General features: G+C 43.4%; 1 protein-coding gene across 3 annotated transcripts in view; it reads right to left on the bottom strand.

Annotated features, from left to right (window-relative positions):
* The window catches only part of LOC138788804 (inter-alpha-trypsin inhibitor heavy chain H3-like), an 86,817-nt gene extending 70,285 nt beyond the window's left edge, over window positions 1–16,532 (bottom strand). For all 3 annotated transcript variants that reach the window (XM_069967101.1, XM_069967102.1, XM_069967103.1), the window contains exons 1-5: window positions 16,401–16,532; window positions 12,185–12,202; window positions 11,865–12,031; window positions 9,825–9,929; window positions 8,508–8,670 (exon numbers count right to left, since the gene is read on the bottom strand). In XM_069967101.1, the coding sequence (XP_069823202.1) occupies window positions 8,508–8,670; window positions 9,825–9,929; window positions 11,865–12,031; window positions 12,185–12,202; window positions 16,401–16,493 (546 nt within the window). In that variant the 5' untranslated portion in view covers window positions 16,494–16,532. The remainder of the gene's footprint in view (window positions 1–8,507; window positions 8,671–9,824; window positions 9,930–11,864; window positions 12,032–12,184; window positions 12,203–16,400) is intronic.
* Between the last annotated feature and the right edge of the window lie 4,285 nt (window positions 16,533–20,817).

The following is a 20,817-nucleotide window of genomic DNA, read 5'->3' as shown; positions in this document are numbered from 1 at the left end:
CTCGTTTACTTCCGGCTGCAGCAGCCGAAAGCAAACGAGTGCCGATCTCATGGATCTCTGCAGCATATCTATGCTGCAGAGATCTCAATGAGAGATCACAGTGTATATACTAGAAGTCCCCCAGGGGGGCTTCTAGTATATGTGTAAAAAAAAAAAAAAAGTGTTGTTAATAGTAAAAAGCCCCCGCCCCTAATAAAAGTCTGAATCACCCCCCTTTTCCCAGGTTTTAAATAAAAGTAAACAAATAAATAAATAAACATGTTTGCTATCGCCGCGTGCGTAATCGCCCGAACTATTAATTAATCACATTCCTGATCTCGTACGGTAAACGGCGTCAGCGCAAAAATATCCCAAAGTGCAAAATTGCGCATTTTTGGTCGCATCAAATCCAGAAAAAATGTAATAAAAAGCGATCAAAAAGACGTATATGGGCAATCAAGGTACCGATAGAAAGATCAAATCATGGCGCAAAAAATGACACCTCGCACAGCCCCATAGACCAAAGGATAAAAGCGCTATAAGCCTGGGAATGGAGCGATTTTAAGGAACGTATATTGGTTAACAACGGTTTGAATTTTTTACAGGCCATCAGATACAATATAAGTTATACATGTTATATATCGTTTTAATCGTAACGACTTGAGGAACATGCATAACAAGTCAGTTTTACCCCAGGGTGAATGGCGTAAAAACACATTTCCCCCAAATAAAAGAAATGCGTTTTTTTTTTTCAATTTCACCACACTTCGAATTTTTTTCTGGTTTCGCAGTGTACTTTATGCAAAAATTCAGCCTGTAATTGCAAAGTACAATTAGTGATGCAAAAAATAAGGGGTCATGTGGGTTTCTAGGTGGAAAAATGCAAGTGCTATGAACTTTTAAACACAAGGAGGAAAAACCGAAAACGTAAAAACGAAAATGGGCCATGTCCTTAAAGGGTTAAAGGGACCCAGGTCGCTCTTAAAGGGACCCATTTTGCTCTTAAAGGCACCCATTTTGCTCTTAAAGGGACCCTGATCGCTCTTAAAGGGACCCATTTTGCTCTTAAAGGGACCCAGGTCGCTCTTAAAGGGACCAAGGTCGCTCTTAAAGGGACCCAGGTCGCTCTTAAAGGGACCCATTTTGCTCTTAAAGGGACCCAGGTCGCTCTTAAAGGGACCAATTTTGCTCTTAAAGGGACATATTTTGCTCTTAAAGGGACATATTTCGCTCTTAAAGGGACATATTTTGCTCTTAAAGGGACCCAGGTCGCTCTTGAAGGGACCCATTTTGCTCTGCAAGGGACCCATTTTGCTCTTAAAGGGACCCAGATCGCTCTTAAAGGGACCCATTTTGCTCTTAAAGGGACCCATTTCACTCTTAAAGGGACCCAGGTTGCTCTTAAAAGGACCCATTTTGCTCTTAAAGCGACATATTTCGCTCTTAAAGGGACCCAGGTCGCTCTTAAAGGAACATATTTTGCTCTTAAAGGGACCCAGGTCGCTCTTAAAGGGACATATTTTGCTCTAGAAGGGACCCAGGTTGCTCTTAAAGGGACCAATTTCGCTCTTAACCCTTTAAGGACATGGCCCATTTTCGTTTTTACGTTTTCGGTTTTTCCTCCTTGTGTTTAAAAGGTCATAGCACTTGCATTTTTCCACCTAGAAACCCACATGACCCCTTATTTCTTGCGTCACTAATTGTACTTTGCAATTACAGGCTGAATTTTTGCATAAAGTACACTGCGAAACCAGAAAAAAATTCAAAGTGTGGTGAAATTGAAAAAAAAAACGCATTTCTTTTATTTGGGGGAAATGTGTTTTTACGCCATTCGCCCTGGGGTAAAACTGACTTGTTATGCATGTTCCTCAAGTCGTTACGATTAAAACGATATGTAACATGTATAACTTATATTGTATCTGATGGCCTGTAAAAAATTCAAACCGTTGTTAACCAATATACATTCCTTAAAATCGCTCCATTCCCAGGCTTATAGCGCTTTTATCCTTTGGTCTATGGGGCTGTGCGAGGTGTCATTTTTTGCGCCATGATGTGATCTTTCTATCGGTACCTTGATTGCGCATATACGACTTTTTGATCGCTTTTTATTACATTTTTTCTGGATTTGATGCGACCAAAAATGCGCAATTTTGCACTTTGGGATTTTTTTGCGCTGACGCCGTTTACCGTACGAGATCAGGAATGTGATTAATTAATAGTTCGGGCGATTACGCACGCGGCGATACCAAACATGTTTATTTATTTATTTATTTGTTTACTTTTATTTAAAACCTGGGGAAAGGGGGGTGATTCAGACTTTTATTAGGGGAGGGGGATTTTTACTATTAACAACACGTTTTTTTTTTTTTTTACACATATACTAGAAGCCCCCCTGGGGGACTTCTAGTATATACACTTTGATCTCTCATAGAGATCTCTGCAGCATAGATATGCTGCAGAGATCCATGAGATCGGCACTCGTTTGCTTTCGGCTGCTGCAGCCGGAAACAAACGAGTGCCGAGCCGAGGACGGCGCCATCTTGGACGCGTCCCCGGCCGGCATCAGTAACGGAGATCGCTCCTCCGGGACAAGGTCCCGGAGGAGCGATCTCCCCCACTAGACACCAGGGAAACGTTGCCTCCGGTAATCGGAGGCAGCTGTCAACTTTGACAGCTGCCTCCGATTAGCTAATTAGCGGGCACGGCGATCGGACCGTGCCCGCTAATAGCGGCGGTCCCGGGCTACACGCGGCACCCGGGATCGCGGCACTTCAAAGCGGGGCCGCCGCGCGGCCCCGCTTTGAAGTGCTAATGAGGACATAGGACGTACCGGTACGTCCTATGTCCTTAAGAGGTTAAAGGGACCTTGGTCGCTCTTGAAGGGACATATTTCGCTCTCAACAGGACCCAGGTCGCTCTTAAAAGGGACCCGGGCCGCTCTTAAAGGGACCTTGGTCGCTCTTGAAGGGACATATTTCGCTCTTAAAAGGACCCAGGTCGCTCTTAAAAGGGACCCGGGCCGCTCTTAAAGGGACCCAGGTCGCTCTAGCGACATGGGTCTCTTTAAGAGCGACATGGGTCCCATACCTTTTGGAGTGTCCCGTCCGTTTAAGAGCAACTTGGGTCCCGTCCCTTTAAGAGCGACTTGGATCCCTTTAAGAGCTACATGGGACCCTTTAAGAGCGACTTGGGTCCCGTCCCTTTAAGAGCGACTTGGGTCCCGCCACTTTAACAGCGACTTGGGTACCTTTAAGAACGACTTGGGTCCCTTTAAGAGCGACATGGCTCCCGTCCCTTTAAGAGCAACTTGGGTCCCTTTAAGAGCGACATGGCTCCCGTCCCTTTAAGAGAGACTTGGGTCCCTTTAAGAGCGACTTGCGTTCCTTTAACCCTTAGGGGACACAGCCAGTTTTCATTTTTGCGTTTTCGTTTTTCCCTCCTCGTGTATATAAGGCCATAGCGCCTGCATTTTTCCACCTAGAGACCCAAATGAGCCCTTATTTTTTGCGCAACTAATTGTACTTTGCTAAGGCAGATGTAATTTTTGCCTAAAATGTGCCGGGAAACCAGAAAAAAATTATATGTGTGGTGAAATTGAAAAAAAAAACGCATTTCTTTTATTTGGGGGAAATGTGTTTTTACGCCATTCGCCCTGGGGTAAAACTGACTTGTTATGCATGTTCCTCAAGTCGTTACGATTAAAACGATATGTAACATGTATAACTTATATTGTATCTGATGGCCTGTATAAAATTCAAACCGTTGTTAACCAATATACGTTCCTTAAAATCGCTCCATTCCCAGGGTTATAGCACTTTTATCCTTTGGTCTATGGGTCTGTGTGAGGTGTCATTTTTTGCGCCATGATGTGATCTTTCTATCGGTACCTTGATTGCACATATATGACTTTTTGATCGCTTTTTATTACAATTATTCTGGATTTGATGCGACCAAAAATGCGCAATTTTGCACTTTGGGATTTTTTTGCGCTGACGCCGTTTACCGTGTGAGATCAGGAATGTGATTAATTAATAGTTCGGGCGATTACGCACGCGGCGATAGCAAACATGTTTGTTTATTAATTTATTTATTTATTTTTATTTATAAAATGGGGAAAGGGGGGTGATTCAGACTTTTATTAGGGGAGGGGGTTTTGTGTTATTAAAAATACTTTTTTCTTTTACTTTAGACATATACTAGAAGCCCCCCTGGGGGGCTTCTAGTATATGCACTCTGATCTCTCATAGAGATCCATGCAGTATAGTTATACTGCATGAATCCATGAGATCGGTGTTCTATTACTTTTGGCTGCTGCAGCCAAAAGCAATAGAATGCCGAGCCGGGATCAGCGCCATTACGGAGCAGACCCCGGCCCGGTATGGATGCAGGGATCGCCCCCCCGCAATCGCGCCGCAGGGGGGCGATCCCCCCACTAGACCACCAGGGATGTGTAACCGCAAGTATTTAGAAGCAGCTGTCAACTTTGACAGCTGCTTCTAAGTACTTAATTAGCGGGCACGGCGATCGGACCGTGCCCGCTAATAGCCGCGAGCCCGGGCTACTCGCGGCACCCGGGATCGCGGCAGTTCAGAGGGTGGTCGCCGCGCGACCCCCCTCTGAACTCCCATAGCGGCACGAGGACGTTAAATAACGTCCTGGTGCAGCTATGGGTTAAGGGTGACCTGGGTCCCTTTAAGAGCGATCTGAGTACTTATAATGGTAAAGATCATTGCTCGGTTACCATGACAATCTTACTCATGTCGAGGAGACAAAATCGTTAAGGACCCTCCATATATTACATCTTCTATTGGCCAATAGTGGACATGTGACTGTGGATGGTGTGATACATTGCATGACGAGACCTTAGAGTTCCTATTGGCTGCTATATTTCAGCTATTTGCATATGTGCTGTGATTGGCTGTCAGCGGTTAGAGTGTGGCCATTATTTGCAATGGGTCATTATTTTCTATGGGAAATTTGGGGTCGTTTAACGTAAATTTCTTAAAAACGACAAATCCGATCGAAACGATAAATAGATAGCACACCACACACCGCCGAGGGCTTCGAAACGCAGTTTGAACGGAGTGTGTGCACAAAGCGGTTCGGGCTGTATTAAGCGCAGAAAAATGGCTGGAAGAAGAAGAAGAAGAATACAGATTACAATATAGTGCTTTTCAAGCACTATAATAAAATAAATAATTGTGTTTGGGGAAATTAAGAATAAAAGAAAATGTACCTGTTCTCTAAGCTTTAAGTGCTAATCATAGCCTCAGCATTGGGATTTATTTAAGTGACCTGCACCTACCCCCAGCTGTTTGGGGAAATTGCCTTCAAGGACTGTTGCAGGGAAACTAATATTGTATGTGGCCATTTAAATGAATATCTATCTCTACAATGGACTGTACAGGAGCCGGGATTTCCTTGCCTGTTAGTTGAATGGAGTAATCAACTGAAGTTCCCTATTATATGACATCCATAGTTTCAGAGTATGGAGCTGCATATCTACAGACCCATTGGAAGTGCCCACAATGGGCAAGTGAGCTTCAGAATTGGACCTTGGAGAAATTGAGGGAGGTTGCTTTTTTTTTTAAAAAAAAAAAAAAAAAAAAAATGTTTTATTTAGTTGCAGAGTATAGATTTTAAACTGATGCAGTACATTTACTATAGAGCAGGGTTTACAATACAGTTCTGCAATATGTTGCACGTATATGTCAGCAAACATTTAAAGCGGGATTCTGATGTATACATTCCCAAAATGGCATGGGCCCAACTGACTTTAATGGCCTGAACATAGCCAACTCATGACAAGTTATGGGCATTAGATTTCCGGTGATACGTTGATCCAGGGATTATTCTGATTGCCATTGGAGTCGGGAAGGAATTTTCTCTCTGTGATGGGGCAATTGTCATCTGCCTCATAGGGGTTTTTGCTTTCCCCTGGATTAACACAGTAGGATTTCCCTAGGTTGGACCTGATGGACTCTTGTTTTCTTTCCACCTTTTTGACTATGTTACTATGTTACTATGTTCAGATTGTGTCCAAAAAATGTATATACTTGTATTTTATGGCACCCACAAGTGTAGCATATCATACTTTTGAGTCCTGGAAAATACATGTATATATTTGGGATATGACCCTAGGTACTCAGTAGTTAACTATGTTTGGAATATTTAAAGTGACTCTGTACCCACAATCTGGGGGGCTTAGAATGTCTATGCATTAGGTTGGCACCACCACTCCGTCCCTCCTCCCCACCCTCTTTATCATTAGGAATGCTCAGAACATTTTCTCCTGTCTGAACATTGCACAGGTGCCTTAACAATCAAATGGGTAGTGCGGCGGTAAACAATTATTCACAGAATAACACACATTACAAAGTTATACAACTTTGTAATGTATGTTATGTCTGTGAATGGCCCCCTTCCCCGTGTCCCACCACCCCCACCCGTGTACCCGGAAGTGTGGTGCGCTATACATACCTGTCACGTGCCGACTCGTCTCCGATCTTCAGTCAGCGATGTCGTCTTCAGCCGAATCCCTCCTTCCGTCCTGAGTGCCGGCCGCCCTCTGCCGCGTCATCGGCTGCTCAGCCCCGATTGGCTTAGCCAAACTGTGCTCAGCCAATCGCGGCTGAGCATCTGATGACGCTGAAGAGGGCGGCCGGGACTGCATGGGTGGGGGTGGTGGGACACAGGGAAGGGGGCCATTCACAGACATAACATACATTACAAAGTTGTATAACTTTGTAATGTGTGTTATTCTGTGAATAATTGTTTACCGCCGCACTACCCCTTTAAGCCCATGTTCAGTATTCACACAGCTGATGAATAAAGGCAATCTGCCTGGAGCATTCCTAATGATGAGGAGGGCGGGTAAGAGGGACAGAGAGGTTGTGCCAGCCTAATGCATACACAATCTAAGCCCCGGCCGTTGGGCACAGGGCTGCAAGTTTAAAAGTTGTTTTTTAGGACAATAACTGCATCACCTGCCAAACGGACCCTAGGACAGATATTGGATTAAAAGCAGCTATCTGAAGGTACAAGCGGTTTGGGGGGGTCAGATTGTGGGTACAGGGTCACTTTAAATCAAAGGCACCCTTGCCAGTTCATGTATGTACTTGTATTTGTCACAAAGAGTAAATAATTTTGTTCTCATAGATTAGTTTTCATGTAGCTCATAAGTAAATAGACCGTAGAATATGAAAACTTATGCAACAATAAGTGATAGTTTATTAACAGTGTGAACGGTACAATGACCGTGTGGTAACGTACTGTACCAAAAACTTAGTCCCGTATTCCAACAGGTTGCATTAGTATTGAAAAAGGAGAACAACAGGTCCCATAAAGCACATCTGCATTCCAGCTGCAGTCTCCCACATTCAAGGAGATATCAAAGTTGAGTATGAGGCAGAGGGGTTACCGTGGTTCAGATGTTCTCCATATCTGTGTTACCAGTCAGCGGACAGTTAGTTCTCCTTAGCTCAACGCGTTTCCTGCAATAAGCAATCGTCAGGAGCGGTGATAGGAGTTGTGTAAATTGGCGTCTGCATGGCACTAATGGCGGCCATCATCAGTGCCATGCAGATGACAATTCACACAGCTCCTATCACCGCTCCTGATGAATGTTTATTGCAAGAAACGCGTTAAGCTAAGGAGAACTAACTGTCCGCTGACTGGTAACACAGATATGGAGAACATCTGAACCACGGTAACCCCTCTGCCTCCTACTCACCTTTGATATTTCCTTGAATGTGGGAGACTGCAGCTGGTATGCAGATGTGCTTTATGGGACCTCTTGTTCTCCTTTTTCAATACTAATGCTACCTGTCGGAATACCGGACTAAGTTTTTGGTACAGTACGTTACCACACGGTCATTGTACTGTTCACACTGTAAATAAACTATCACTTATTGTTGCATAAGTTTTCATATTCCACAGTCTATTTACTTGTATATGTCCGCATCCAATTTTCACTGGTTGCCAACCCATATGTGACACATTGCAGAATTATAACGTGAACCCAGCCTTATACTTTCAAGACCATGCTATACATTTTCAGTGCTTGTTCAGAGCTTAACAGTATGTTGTGTCCTGCTGCAGTATCACACTGTGTTGGGACTGTGAGTACCATTTTATTTTGATAGACAGTGAAAAATAGGAACATAGGTACCACCCATATTTCCAGGACTCAGGGTGCTTCCTTGCCTACAAAAATACAACCTATTAAGTCTACTGAAATTAGGTTTTTGCTTCTGCAGTGCCTTCTAACTGCGATCCTTTCTTACACCTTTTTTTCTTAGTGACTATGTTTTTAGCTAAGGAGTTACTGCCATTTAAATAAACGTCTGACATGTCACAAAGACATGTTAAAATTTTAGAACGATCAGAGTCCTGAGACCCCTTCTCATCTTGTATAGCAGGGAGCAGGTCTTGGCAGTAGACCCTGGCTAGGGTCTAAAGGCTCTATTACACATCAGTGTGCTAGATCGGCACTCACTTACTGAGCCTATTACACAGCTCATATGTACCTCATATTTTTTTACAAGAGTTTTTGGTTGAACTTTGATGAACATCTCGTACTTTCCAAGATGACGTTTCAGCATTTCTTCATAGACCAACTCAAATGTTACTTTACTTTCTGGAGCCACATTAACTGACACAGAGAACTTCTCAGTCTTTCTGCCAGAGGCCCTGTGTAGACCATAACAAAAAACGATGTTAGTATAACATATTTGTGGTATAATATATGTAGCATACAATATATTCTTTTGTTATAACTCTCGGTAATATTCCTGAAAAGTTTGCAGAAAACGGGTCGTAAACAACACTTTAAATGAATTGGTATAGTTCTATAATTGTGTAGTATTATGCAGTTGCCATACACTAGTACATGCTACACTGTAACACTAGTGCCTGTTACCAGTATCTGTAGTCTCCAGGTCCGGTGTTCCACATTAGAGTTGAGCAAACTTCTAGCACGTTCAGGATCATCCTAGAATCATGGAAAACATGGATACATCCATAGCACAAACCTGAGCATGCTCAAAGTTTGCTCACCTCTATTCCGCACACATCTTCAAACACATTTCTTGTTAACTTTACTGATGACATTTCACCTGACCATGGTGGCCTGCATCCATATCTGAATATCAAACATATTTTTTCTAGATTTTTCTAAACCATGTGACACCTGACTTAATTTCTCATGACTGTTTACAGCCACACACATGACAGATTCATTGTAGATTTTCCCCGCACAGAAGTTCCATGTGGAAAACATTTACAGTAGTAGTAAATACTGTATATTCACAGGTTTTGTAGACTTTGCTGTGGAACAGCTCTAGACCTATAACAAAGTCCACAGTTGAACTATATTGGGGAAGAGTTTTCTCAAACCTTATTCAAAGTAAAGGTGGAGCAATTGCCTATGCCAACCAATCATATTCCAGCTTTTATTAAAAAAAAAAAAACTGCAACTGCTCTGCCGTTCCTGTGTACAAGGTTTAATACAAGGGGGGTTGAATCCTGCTCTGTATTACTAGTGCTGTGTGGTAGTGCTGGACCAGAGCAGGGGATAAGAAGCTGTGGGACTTCCCTGTAGTTCCAATCATGAACACTGGTGGCAGCAGAGGGGCCCATGTTGCTCCTTACTGCGCCCACTCAAAGGAAGTTGATGTATAAACCAAAAGGTATACATTTATTTTATGAAGTTATATTACAAAGCAATGCAACTTTATTAAAGCAATGTATTCCAAAAAAAAAAAAAAGAACGTTACTCTCTGGAGTACTTGTTTAATATTCTTACTATCTATCTATGACTAAACGGGAAAAATAATATCATTTACCTGACAAGTCCAGCTGTTTGGCCCCTTGATACGGCTTTTTCATACTGTTTCTTAGCAGCTTCCTTTTCTTTAATGACTCCTGGATATGTTACTCCATCTATTATCCTGTAATATACAATTATAACAGAGAAAACAAAAAAAAGGCAATTCCTCACAATGATTTCTCTTAAATGGCCCCAAGAAAAGAGATTGATATGTCTGATCAGCGGGGTCTCATAACTCATACCTCTTTTATTATTATCAAAGCATGTAAGTGTGTGTGTGTGTGTGTGTGTGTGTGTGTGTGTGTGTAAGAGTCCATCAGATGGGACATAACATCAGTGCATTTTTGGGGTATATCAAAAAAAGAGAGAATTATATATCTCTTTAGCCCTAGGTCAGTCTGATATAGTCTGGCAATATTAATTTTCCATTGCACACAACATTTCCTTGAAAACAATACTGACATTTATTTGACCTACCCTAGTTCTCAAATGGGCACTGTCACTCAGAAAAGAAAAAAAAACAACTTTTAATATAGTTACAAAGTTACATAGTTAATACCGTTAAAAAAAGACACATGTCCATCAAGTTAAAGGAGGGACGGATAACGGGAAGGGGGATGGATGATGGGTAAAGCCTGTAGTGACGCCCTCCACTGTTTTTGCTGTGACCAGATTCTGGGGTAGACTGTTCCACAGATTCACTGTTCTCATGGTAAAGAAGGCTTGTCGCCTCCGGAGATTGAACCTTTTTTTCTCCAGGCGGAGGCAATGCCCCCTTGTCCTTTGAGGGGGTTTTACCTGGAACATCTTTTCCCCACATTTTACATCCGAACTCTCAGCAGTCTCCATCCTCCATCCATTAGTGGTCTAGGAAGCCGCAGGATGGAGATGATTGACAGCGGGAAAGTGAAGCACACTACTACATGTTTCTCCCTGCTTGTTCTCCTGGTCAGTGGGGTTCTCAGCAATGACATGTTTCTGTGACATTTCAAACATTTTTCTTTATGACAGTTACACTTTAAGGCTATGTTCACACAACGTAAAAGTACAGCCGTTGTTGCCATCTGCAACAATGGTCGTACTTTTCACGTTGTGGAGCACTGCCTCTGCTTCTATGGGATCCCGGCCGGAGTGTATACACATCGGCCGGGATCACGTGCAGCGCCGCAAAGAACTGACATGTCAGTTCACACAATGAAGTGAGCGGCTCCAGCCGCTTGCTTCATTATGTGCTGTGGGAGGTTTTGATGCGGGCACGCGCTAATCAGAACGATGCAGCCGGAAAGATCATTCGTCCAGTACTTAAGTACCGGCCGGGATGATCTGGGCAGAGACCGGCCATTCCGTCACCCAGCCAGGTTCACGGAATGGCCGGTCTCTCACAGCGTGTGAACATAGCCTAAAGCAGGGATGGGGAACCTTTGGCCCTCCAGCAGTTGCAAAACTACAATTCCCATCATGGCTGTCCAGGCATGATGGGAATTGTAGTTTTGCAACAGCTGGAAGGCCGAAGGTTCCCCATCCTTGCTTTAAAGACTTAAAGCCACTCTGTCCCCACAATCTGAACCCAACTGCCCCCCCCCCCAAACCACTTGTACCTTCAGATAGCTGCTTTTAATCCAAGATCTGTCCATGGTTTTGTTCGGCAGGTGATGCAGTTATTGTCCTAAAAAACAACTTTTAAACTTGCAGCCCTGTGTCAAATTGGTGTAACCTAGAGTGTCCTCTGATCATTAGGAATGCCCTGGGCAGTATTTTTCCCATTCATCACTTGTCTGAACGCTGCACATGTGCTGGATCGTTAAGGCATATGTGCAGTGTTCACACAAGAGGAGGGACGGAGGGGGGGTGCAAGGCTTGGGCACACACACTCTAGGCCACACCAATTTGACACAGGGCTGCAACTTTTTTGGGACAATAACTGCATCCCATGCCGAACAAACCCCAGGACACATATTGGATTAAAAGCAGATATCCGAAGCTACAAGCGATTTGAGGAATCAGATTATGGGTACAGAGTCGCTTTAAGAAAATGCTTAAAACAAATTGGACTTACATGCTGAAATTTGTAATAAAAGCTGTTTTGGGTAGATCCACATCAAAGAAGGCTTCTTTCGAGATATTGGCTTTATTAACAGCTCTGCTTGTGATGACATTATGGGCAAAGCGGGATGTCACCTGGCTGTTGATAATTATACTGTAGACTTCTATATCAGCGGCCGGCTGCAGGGGGCAAAATACATGGATAAGCAGAAGTTATCTGGAAATTCATGTAGAAAGATATCCGACTTTTGTTATATCTTTTACTGTAATAGAATACACTGATTGCGTCTCTTAACAATTCAGTTGTGTGTTTGATATGATGAAACATCTTACCTTCCTAATACTTCTTTTCTGTAAGGAAAAAAAAAGAAACAAAAAATTAAACAAAATACCTTTTATTTATGTTCATATCTGCAATTTTTATGGGAAAATATGTACAGCATTCAGAACTAGTTTTCCCAATAAGATGACAGACACCTCAGCACATCCTGATTGAACCCATATTCACTGGTGTCTGTTGGTACCAAAGTTAGACAAGGGTTTTCAGACAAGCAAAATAAGAAAATGCTGTCACAATTCATATAAGAACTATAGTACAGCGTGATTTGTAACAATAGCCGAGTGAACTATGAACAGTAATAAACCATAGGCTCTGGAATGTTCCTCAGAAAACAATAATTTTTTGTAATGTGTGAGGGGGATTGTGGAACCCCATTGACATCAGTGGGATACTGATTGTTCGTGGATTTGCAAGAGGAATTAAGGAAAGAGTCTGTAACATCATCCACATAAAATCTAGAAGTATGAATGGAGAAAAATCGTGGGCTAAGTAGTAAAAAAAAACCTTCTCTTGGGTGTCTGTTGCTCTTCCCTCCTACTACCAAATCTCCCGCTTTAACCCTTTAAGGACATGGCCCATTTTCGTTTTTACGTTTTCGGTTTTTCCTCCTTGTGTTTAAAAGGTCATAGCACTTGCATTTTTCCACCTAGAAACCCACATGACCCCTTATTTTTTGCGTCACTAATTGTACTTTGCAATTACAGGCTGAATTTTTGCATAAAGTACACTGCGAAACCAGAAAAAAATTCGAAGTGTGGTGAAATTGAAAAAAAAAACGCATTTCTTTTATTTGGGGGAAATGTGTTTTTACGCCATTCACCCTGGGGTAAAACTGACTTGTTATGCATGTTCCTCAAGTCGTTACGATTAAAACGATATATAACATGTATAACTTATATTGTATCTGATGGCCTGTAAAAAATTCAAACCGTTGTTAACCAATATACGTTCCTTAAAATCGCTCCATTCCCAGGCTTATAGCGCTTTTATCCTTTGGTCTATGGGGCTGTGCGAGGTGTCATTTTTTGCGCCATGATTTGATCTTTCTATCGGTACCTTGATTGCCCATATACGTCTGTTTGATCGCTTTTTATTAAATTTTTTCTGGATTTGATGCGACCAAAAATGCGCAATTTTGCACTTTGGGATTTTTTTGCGCTGACGCCGTTTACCGTACGAGATCAGGAATGTGATTAATTAATAGTTCGGGCGATTACGCACGCGGCAATAGCAAACATGTTTATTTATTTATTTATTTGTTTACTTTTATTTAAAACCTGGGAAAAGGGGGGTGATTCAGACTTTTATTAGGGGAGGGGGCTTTTTACTATTAACAACACTTTTTTTTTTTTTTTTTACACATATACTAGAAGCCCCCCTAGGGGACTTCTAGTATATACACTGTGATCTCTCATTGAGATCTCTGCAGCATAGATATGCTGCAGAGATCCATGAGATCGGCACTCGTTTGCTTTCGGCTGCTGCAGCCGAAAACGAACGAGTGCCGAGCCGAGGACGGCGCCATCTTGGACGCGTCCCCGGCCAGCATCAGTAACGGAGATCGCTCCTCCGGGACAAGGTCCCGGAGGAGCGATCTCCCCCACTAGACACCAGGGAAACGTTGCCTCCGGTAATCGGAGGCAGCTGTCAACTTTGACAGCTGCCTCCGATTAGCTAATTAGCGGGCACGGCGATCAGACCGTGCCCGCTAATAGCGGCGGTCCCGGGCTACTCGCGGCACCCGGGATCGCGGCACTTCAAAGCGGGGCCGCCGCGTGGCCCCGCTTTGAAGTGCAAGTGAGGACATAGGACGTACCGGTACGTCCTATGTCCTTAAGAGGTTAAAAGCCCCAAACCAGTTTCCCCCACTGTTTCCTACATTTTGCCTTAAAGGGAACCAATTACGCCGAATATGCCCCTAATAATAAGGAAACGTGCTGGTACATAACCCAGCGCGCTTCCCAAACATCTTCCTGTACCCTCCGTCCCCTCCTTGATTACACCGTAATCTTACTTTTCTGAAGTCATGCGCTGTATGGTAATTAGCTCTACGTAGTCACGGTGGGCTGAACTAGTCACAGTCCTGGGCGTAGCTAGGCAGGGTCCTGGGTGGTTTTGAGCGCTGTAATCACGCCCAGAAGGGGGGCGTGATTCAAAGACCTGCGGGGCTTGCGCTCTACGTTGGTGGCGCTGTGATGTCTTCAGCACGCCACGCATGCGCAGTACATCAGCATCTTCTCCCGCCGTACTGCGCAGCCGAGGTGGAACGCAGGGCCCGGGACGTAAATTGCAAGCCCCAGGTGACATCAGCGGAACGCAGGTCATTGAATCACGTCCCTCTGGGCGCTCAAAACCGCCCAGAACCCTGCCTACTACGCCCAGGACCGCGACTAGTTCAGCCCACTGTGACTTCTTAAAGCTAATTACCATACAGTGGACTTCGGACAAGTAAAATTACGGTGTAATCAAGGAGGTCACAGACAGTACAGGGGCATGTTTGGGAATCGTGCTGGGTGATGCACCAGCACGTTTCCTTATCATTAGGGGCATATTCGGCATGATTGATTCCCTTTAAAGGGGTTGTTCATTCATTTTTTATTTTATTTTATTTTTAATAGGGATTTGCTGCTGCTCTGGACAGTTCCTGACATGGACAGAGATGGCAGCAGAAAGCAGAGAGTCTCAGACTGGAAATAATACATCACTTCCTGCAGGGCATACAACAGCTGATAAGTACTGGACGACTTGAGATTTATTTAATTGAAGTAAATTTAAAAAATCTCTGCCACTTTCTGGCACCAGTTGATATGAAAGGGAAAAAAATTAGTGAATTACCCCTTTAACCCCTACAGTACCACCCTTCTTTCTCCCCCTGCAGCACCATTCCCCTTCTCATAGCACAACGTCTTCTCTCTCTCCCCTACAGCATCTCTTCTCCCTTGCAACACAACATACTTAGTTTCCAACATGAAGTACTATATATTCTCATCTTTCCTCATTTAAGATAATAAATAGCGATGAGCGAACCGGGTTCTGGTTCGAGTCGATCCGAACCCGATCGTTCGGTATTTGATTAGCGGGGGCTGCTGAACTTGTATAAAGCTCTAAGGTTGTCTGGAAAACTTGGATACAGCCAATGACTATATCCATGTTTTCCACATAGCCTTAGGGCTTTATCCAACTTCAGCAGCCCCGCTAATCAAATGCTGAAAGTTCGGGTTCGGATGGACTTGAGCATGCTTGAGGTTTGCTCATCTCTAATAATAAAGCACCCTCTCGTGTCCCCAGTGAAACAATCATTCCATGGTTGAAAGGATCAGTCAGCAGCTTTTCAGAACAGCAGGATCAGACAGTATTCAAGTTCCCTGTCCATCATTTTTCTTGTTTTCTTGTTTCCTGTTCTCCTTGACCCATCTCATTTCTTACTACTTTTCCAACCACTGAGCCAAATAAACTCACACACCCTCCCCCTGATAACCTCTGCCTAGGTTTGATTCCCTGTTGAGGCCAGCAAGCAAGGGCAGGGGTCAAGATTAGAGTCCCATAGCCCACTTAGAAACTGTTGCCTCATTTAGACAAGGGTAAGTTCCTCGACCCCTTAAAGGTGTCCATCAAACAAGTCCTCCCATACACATAAATAGTCGTCACAGCCAATAAATAACTAGACTATGGTCAAGCATCACAGATAGAAATACAGGCTCAACAGAAGCCCCTAAAAAAGTAACAGTGTAAAAATAAAACCCAAACCATCCCAAAATAATACTACTATATTGTCCTACTATACTGATCCATGCAATCAAGGAGTAGGCAAGTGCCAAATGTTGGCAAATTACAATGCGCACATAACAATGCTCTGAGTTTCCTAAACAATATTGCCATATTATTATAATAAAATATAATAATATAGTACAGAGCAATACTTTACTATACAGTGCCCAAATAATACTACTATACAATCTGTGGGAGCTCATTCATCATTAGGTAAAAATCATGATTGTTATTTTTTTTTTTTTTGTTGAAAGATTTATATATATGTTATTTTCTTGCTCTGTATTAATGTATAAACTGAAAATATTTTACTACATTAAGAATTCTTAAATACGACGTTATCCAAATTGATGTCTGATAGCATTACCCAAAATCCTCTGCAGCATTAAAAAGTGATCATGAAATTCAGAGCCAAATCTACCAGGAACTATATATACAAACCTGTATTTTTCTTATTTCTTCAATCACAAAGTCGCTGCTTATTGGGCACAAGGCATAGAAGAGCAAAGCGAAACCTAGAAGACGGCGACCCATTTTGCAAATGATTTTATTTCTGGTAAAAACAAATATATAATAACCTACAAGAGAAATCAGATTAATAAGTAACAGCAAGATAAATGTTGTTTTTGACCATCCTGCACCCCCACACAGGTGTACTGGTGTTTGCTTTACCCGTCAGCCAATGTTCTGAAGAATAGAAAATGACACTCCTGGAAATGCTTTAAATGGCAACACACCTGACACCACTGCCCCCTTTGATTGGATAAAGGGGTTGGTCATTTTATAGTAAGTTTGTTCAGTGTATAGTATAAGTAACTGCACTCACAGCACTGACAGCAGCTCTGGGTCCCTGTGTTATAGAGCTCTCCTTCAGGCAGTGCTGTCCTGCTCTGTGGTGAGTCTGTCCAAGGAGGAGCATGTTACCATACCTCATCCTCTGTGTGCACCACTAAGCCTGTATATGTCTACGGTGGACACTAGGGGGGGCGGGGCATGGTCATATGCGCTATCTGGCAAGTCACCACGCTCCAAAGACAAACTTCTTAGAAATGCTTTACTGCATAGTTTTGTTCTTTCCAAAATACACTTCCACAATGTTACAAAAGCATATAGTGTTCATGTGGCGGACATCTCTGGTTAATGGATCCACTCTACTCCTCCTGGAGTTCTTGATCCACTGTCTGCATCTCCGAAGGCTGATAGGCGTGCAATCATGCAGCTTTGATGGACGTTTCAGGAGCGAGGCTCCCTTCCTCACGCATGCCGCACCACCATACATAGTATCTCAAGTCTCACGAGACTAATTTACTAAAAACAGAACAGATGGCAACTAGAGATGAGCGAACCTGGAGCATGCTCGAGTCGATCCGAATCCGAACTTTCAGCATTTGATTAGCAGTGGCTGCTGAAATTGGATAAAGCCCTAAGGCTATGTGGAAATAATAGATATAGTCATTGGCTGTATCCATGTTTTCCAGACAACCTTAGAGCTTTATCCAAGTTCAGCAGCCCCAGCTAATCAAATGCCGAACGTTCGGGTTCGGATCGACTCGAACCCGAACCCCGGTTTGCTTATCTCTAATGGCAACATATTATTCTTAATTATTTCTAAGAAATTTCAGTTACCTTTTTTCAACTATATACTCTGTTACCTCATCTGTAATCCATGAAAGGAATAATACCACATCATAAGAATACATTAAAATTACAGTTCTCATTCATCCCATTGGGACTAAGTGTGTTCAGCTTCTTAATCCAAAAGACCACTCTTCTAAGCAAATTAACCCTTACCTGTTCAGGGTCCTCTCCTTCTACCTGTTCTAGCACCATCCACCTCAATTCACTGACATTATGTTTATTTTCAAAAAAAGTTTAGCTACTCCTGTTTCACCAAATTTACTACCTTCCCTTTTCTTGCCATAGTTACGTATAGCTGTTTTATGTTCGTTCACACAAACCTTCACCGGTCTGGAGGTCTGAACAATATAGGCTTTACTGCACGGACATTTCAACAAGTAAATTACCTGGTGTGAATTGCACGAAAACCATCATCTAAGTTGTATTTTATTTCCTTTCATCGGGTGGGTTACAGTATCACCTTTAATGATGGAATGGCAATTCACACACGACAAACAAGGAAAAGTCCCTGATTTTTTGCTCTCAGAAATTGTTGTCTTGTTTAAGTTTTTTTCTTAATATCTGCCCTCACCAACTGATTTGCTATTGATCTTTGATCATGGATTACAGATTAGGTAACAGAGTATATAGTTTAAAAAAAGGTAACTGTAATGGTTTAGAAATAGTTAAGAATAATATGTTGCCATCTGTTCTGTTTTTAGTAAATTAGTCTCGCGAGACTTGAGATACTATGTATCGTGGTGGGAGCACACATTGCGGCATGCATGAGCCTCACTCCTGAGACATCCATCAAAGCTGCATGATTGCACGCCTATCAGCCTTCGAAGATGCAGACGGTGGATCGAGAACTCCGGGAGAAGTAGAATGGATCCATTAACCAGAGATGTCTACCCCATGAGCACTATGGGTGATATATATTTTTGTAACATTGCGGAATCGTATTTTGTATAGAACAAAACTATTCAGTAAAGCATTTCTAAGAAGTTTGTCTTTGGAGTGTGGTGACTTGCCAGATAGACTGTATTGCTGGAGACAAGAGCCTCCTACTAACACCCACCTAAAACCCAGGTGCACTCAGCTAAATATTGTGTTGTGAAATGGTCATTTGCTCCTCCATATCAGCCATCTTATAGACAGAATCACCACAGAGCAGGACAGCACAGCCTGGAGGATCGGAGTCTGATTTTAGCTCTATGAGGTACACAGGGAGCTACTGTCAGTAAATACAGTGAGTACACTTACTATTACTGGACACTGAACTATTAAGCAGGCAGTATTTGTGGTGACGTGACATTACAGGAACTGTGACTAACGGTGGCTGTGCACCAGTTGCACTGGAGTAAGACAGATGTCACCTAATTTTTTAAATTTTGTCTGGGCAACTCCTTTAAGTTTGAAGGGGATGGGAACAGTGTCAGGTCTTGATTAGAGATGAGCGAACCTGCAAACATGCTTTGGATACAGTCTATGGCTGGAATCACCGTTGGCGATTCTGTTGGTCAGGAGACATGCAGCACTTATAAGGAGAGGGGTATATAGGAGAGGGGTATGTGGTGGTTTCAGTGTGACTGTCCTTTTATTCCCAAGAAGCAAAAAGACCATTGGTAGCATCTGAAAACCAGGAAGGTGTCCAGTAGTAGAACATCAGAGCAGAGTCCAGGGAGACCATGGTCTGGCTTGAGGATGTCTCTTTGAGTTCAACAAGTTCTGGCAGAGGGGTGGCACGCACAGGTGTTCTCTCTTCTTCCCATAGGCAGCCATCATGAGAGGAGAAGGGAACGTGGGAGGAGACTGGAGCCAAAAAAATAAGTGATAGTGATAGGAGCAGAGGCAGTGAAGAGTCTTGACCTGGAGAGAAGGCCAGTGCGAGAGAGAGGACCGGTGGCAGTGAGAAGGATACCACCATTCCTGCTGATAAAAAAATGAGGATAAAATACTGATCAAAACAATAAATGTGAACCCAAAGGTTGTCCAAGAAAATAATTGATAGCCTGTCTATCAATAGTTGATCAGTAGGGTACCAATAGCTGTCCAGCACCTGCACTAGAAGGAAAACAGGGCCAGTAGAAGTTGGCTCCATACTGGTTTTAGCGGCCACACTGAGTTACTCTAGTACCAGCTCCTATTTACTTCAGTAGGAGCCGAAGCTACAATAACAAGGTGTCGGACTGAATACACCCCACTTACACACAGCGAGAATCACATCAGTTACATTTGGATTGTGTTGGAGATTGACCATGGATCTCATCACAATACACAGAAAGTAGGGAAATCAATCACAAATCCAAAACATAATGTGTGTCGGTGGCTGCAAAAGTACATTTCACATCAGTTCTGTCATGAATGTGCCTGGGATGAACTCCGTGCGCCCCTCAGCTCATGCTGCGCGGCTGAGATGGCGCTGATATTCAGTGTTTTGTATGTCTTGAGCAGTAACCTGAACCTTGTCTGAACACTGCTCTATTTCCTTCTGTGTGTTCAGCCACACCCGCTTTGCCTGAGATACTCCTGGCCACTCCGGAGTTAACTCTGATGCTGGTTAGCTAGTCTGACAGACTGTTCTCCCTGCCAGTCAGGTTGCTCTTGCCCCAGGTGTTCTGAGGAGATTAGGGGTCTGGTCCAATCAGCTCCTGCACTGGACCTCTGGTCTCCTATATAGTGTCTGCCAGCCTGCCTCTCACTGCCGGATATTGAGCTTGTCTCTGCCTGGTTCTGTGTTTCTATTCTTGCTCTGTTGATTCTGACCCTGCTTTGCCTTTCTGACCATTCTTGTTTGCTGCCTGCCCCTGACCATACTGCCTTATATTGACTTTGCCTTCGGATTGTGATTTTGTACTTTTGCTGCCCGTTTGTTGTGACCCGGACTGTCGACCATTCTTTATTGTGTTTTGTCTGTCTGTCTTGTCTTTGTGTCCCACCTAGCCAGTGCAGGGACTGACGCCCAGTTGCTCGCCGCCATCTTAGGGCGGATTGTGGCAAATAGGTAGAGGACAGTGGGCGGGGCTGAGCTTAGGGCTCACTGTGTTGTCTTGTCTTGCTGTCCGGTTCCTGACAGAATATCCGGCCCAATATATATACTGCCCCCTCTGGTGCCATGGCTACTGTGGAAGATCTTGCTACCCGGGTGGAGGGGGTGTCAGGCCTGGTGGTCAAACTGGCAAACCAGATCACCCAGTTAATGGAATCTAACCTAGTTGCTAAGATGGAGGCTTTGTCTTGC

This window comes from Dendropsophus ebraccatus, chromosome 4 (assembly GCF_027789765.1).
Source record: "Dendropsophus ebraccatus isolate aDenEbr1 chromosome 4, aDenEbr1.pat, whole genome shotgun sequence".
NCBI lineage: Eukaryota > Metazoa > Chordata > Amphibia > Anura > Hylidae > Dendropsophus > Dendropsophus ebraccatus.
Note: the sequence above shows the minus strand (reverse complement) of the source record. Positions and strands in the feature narration are given on the sequence as shown.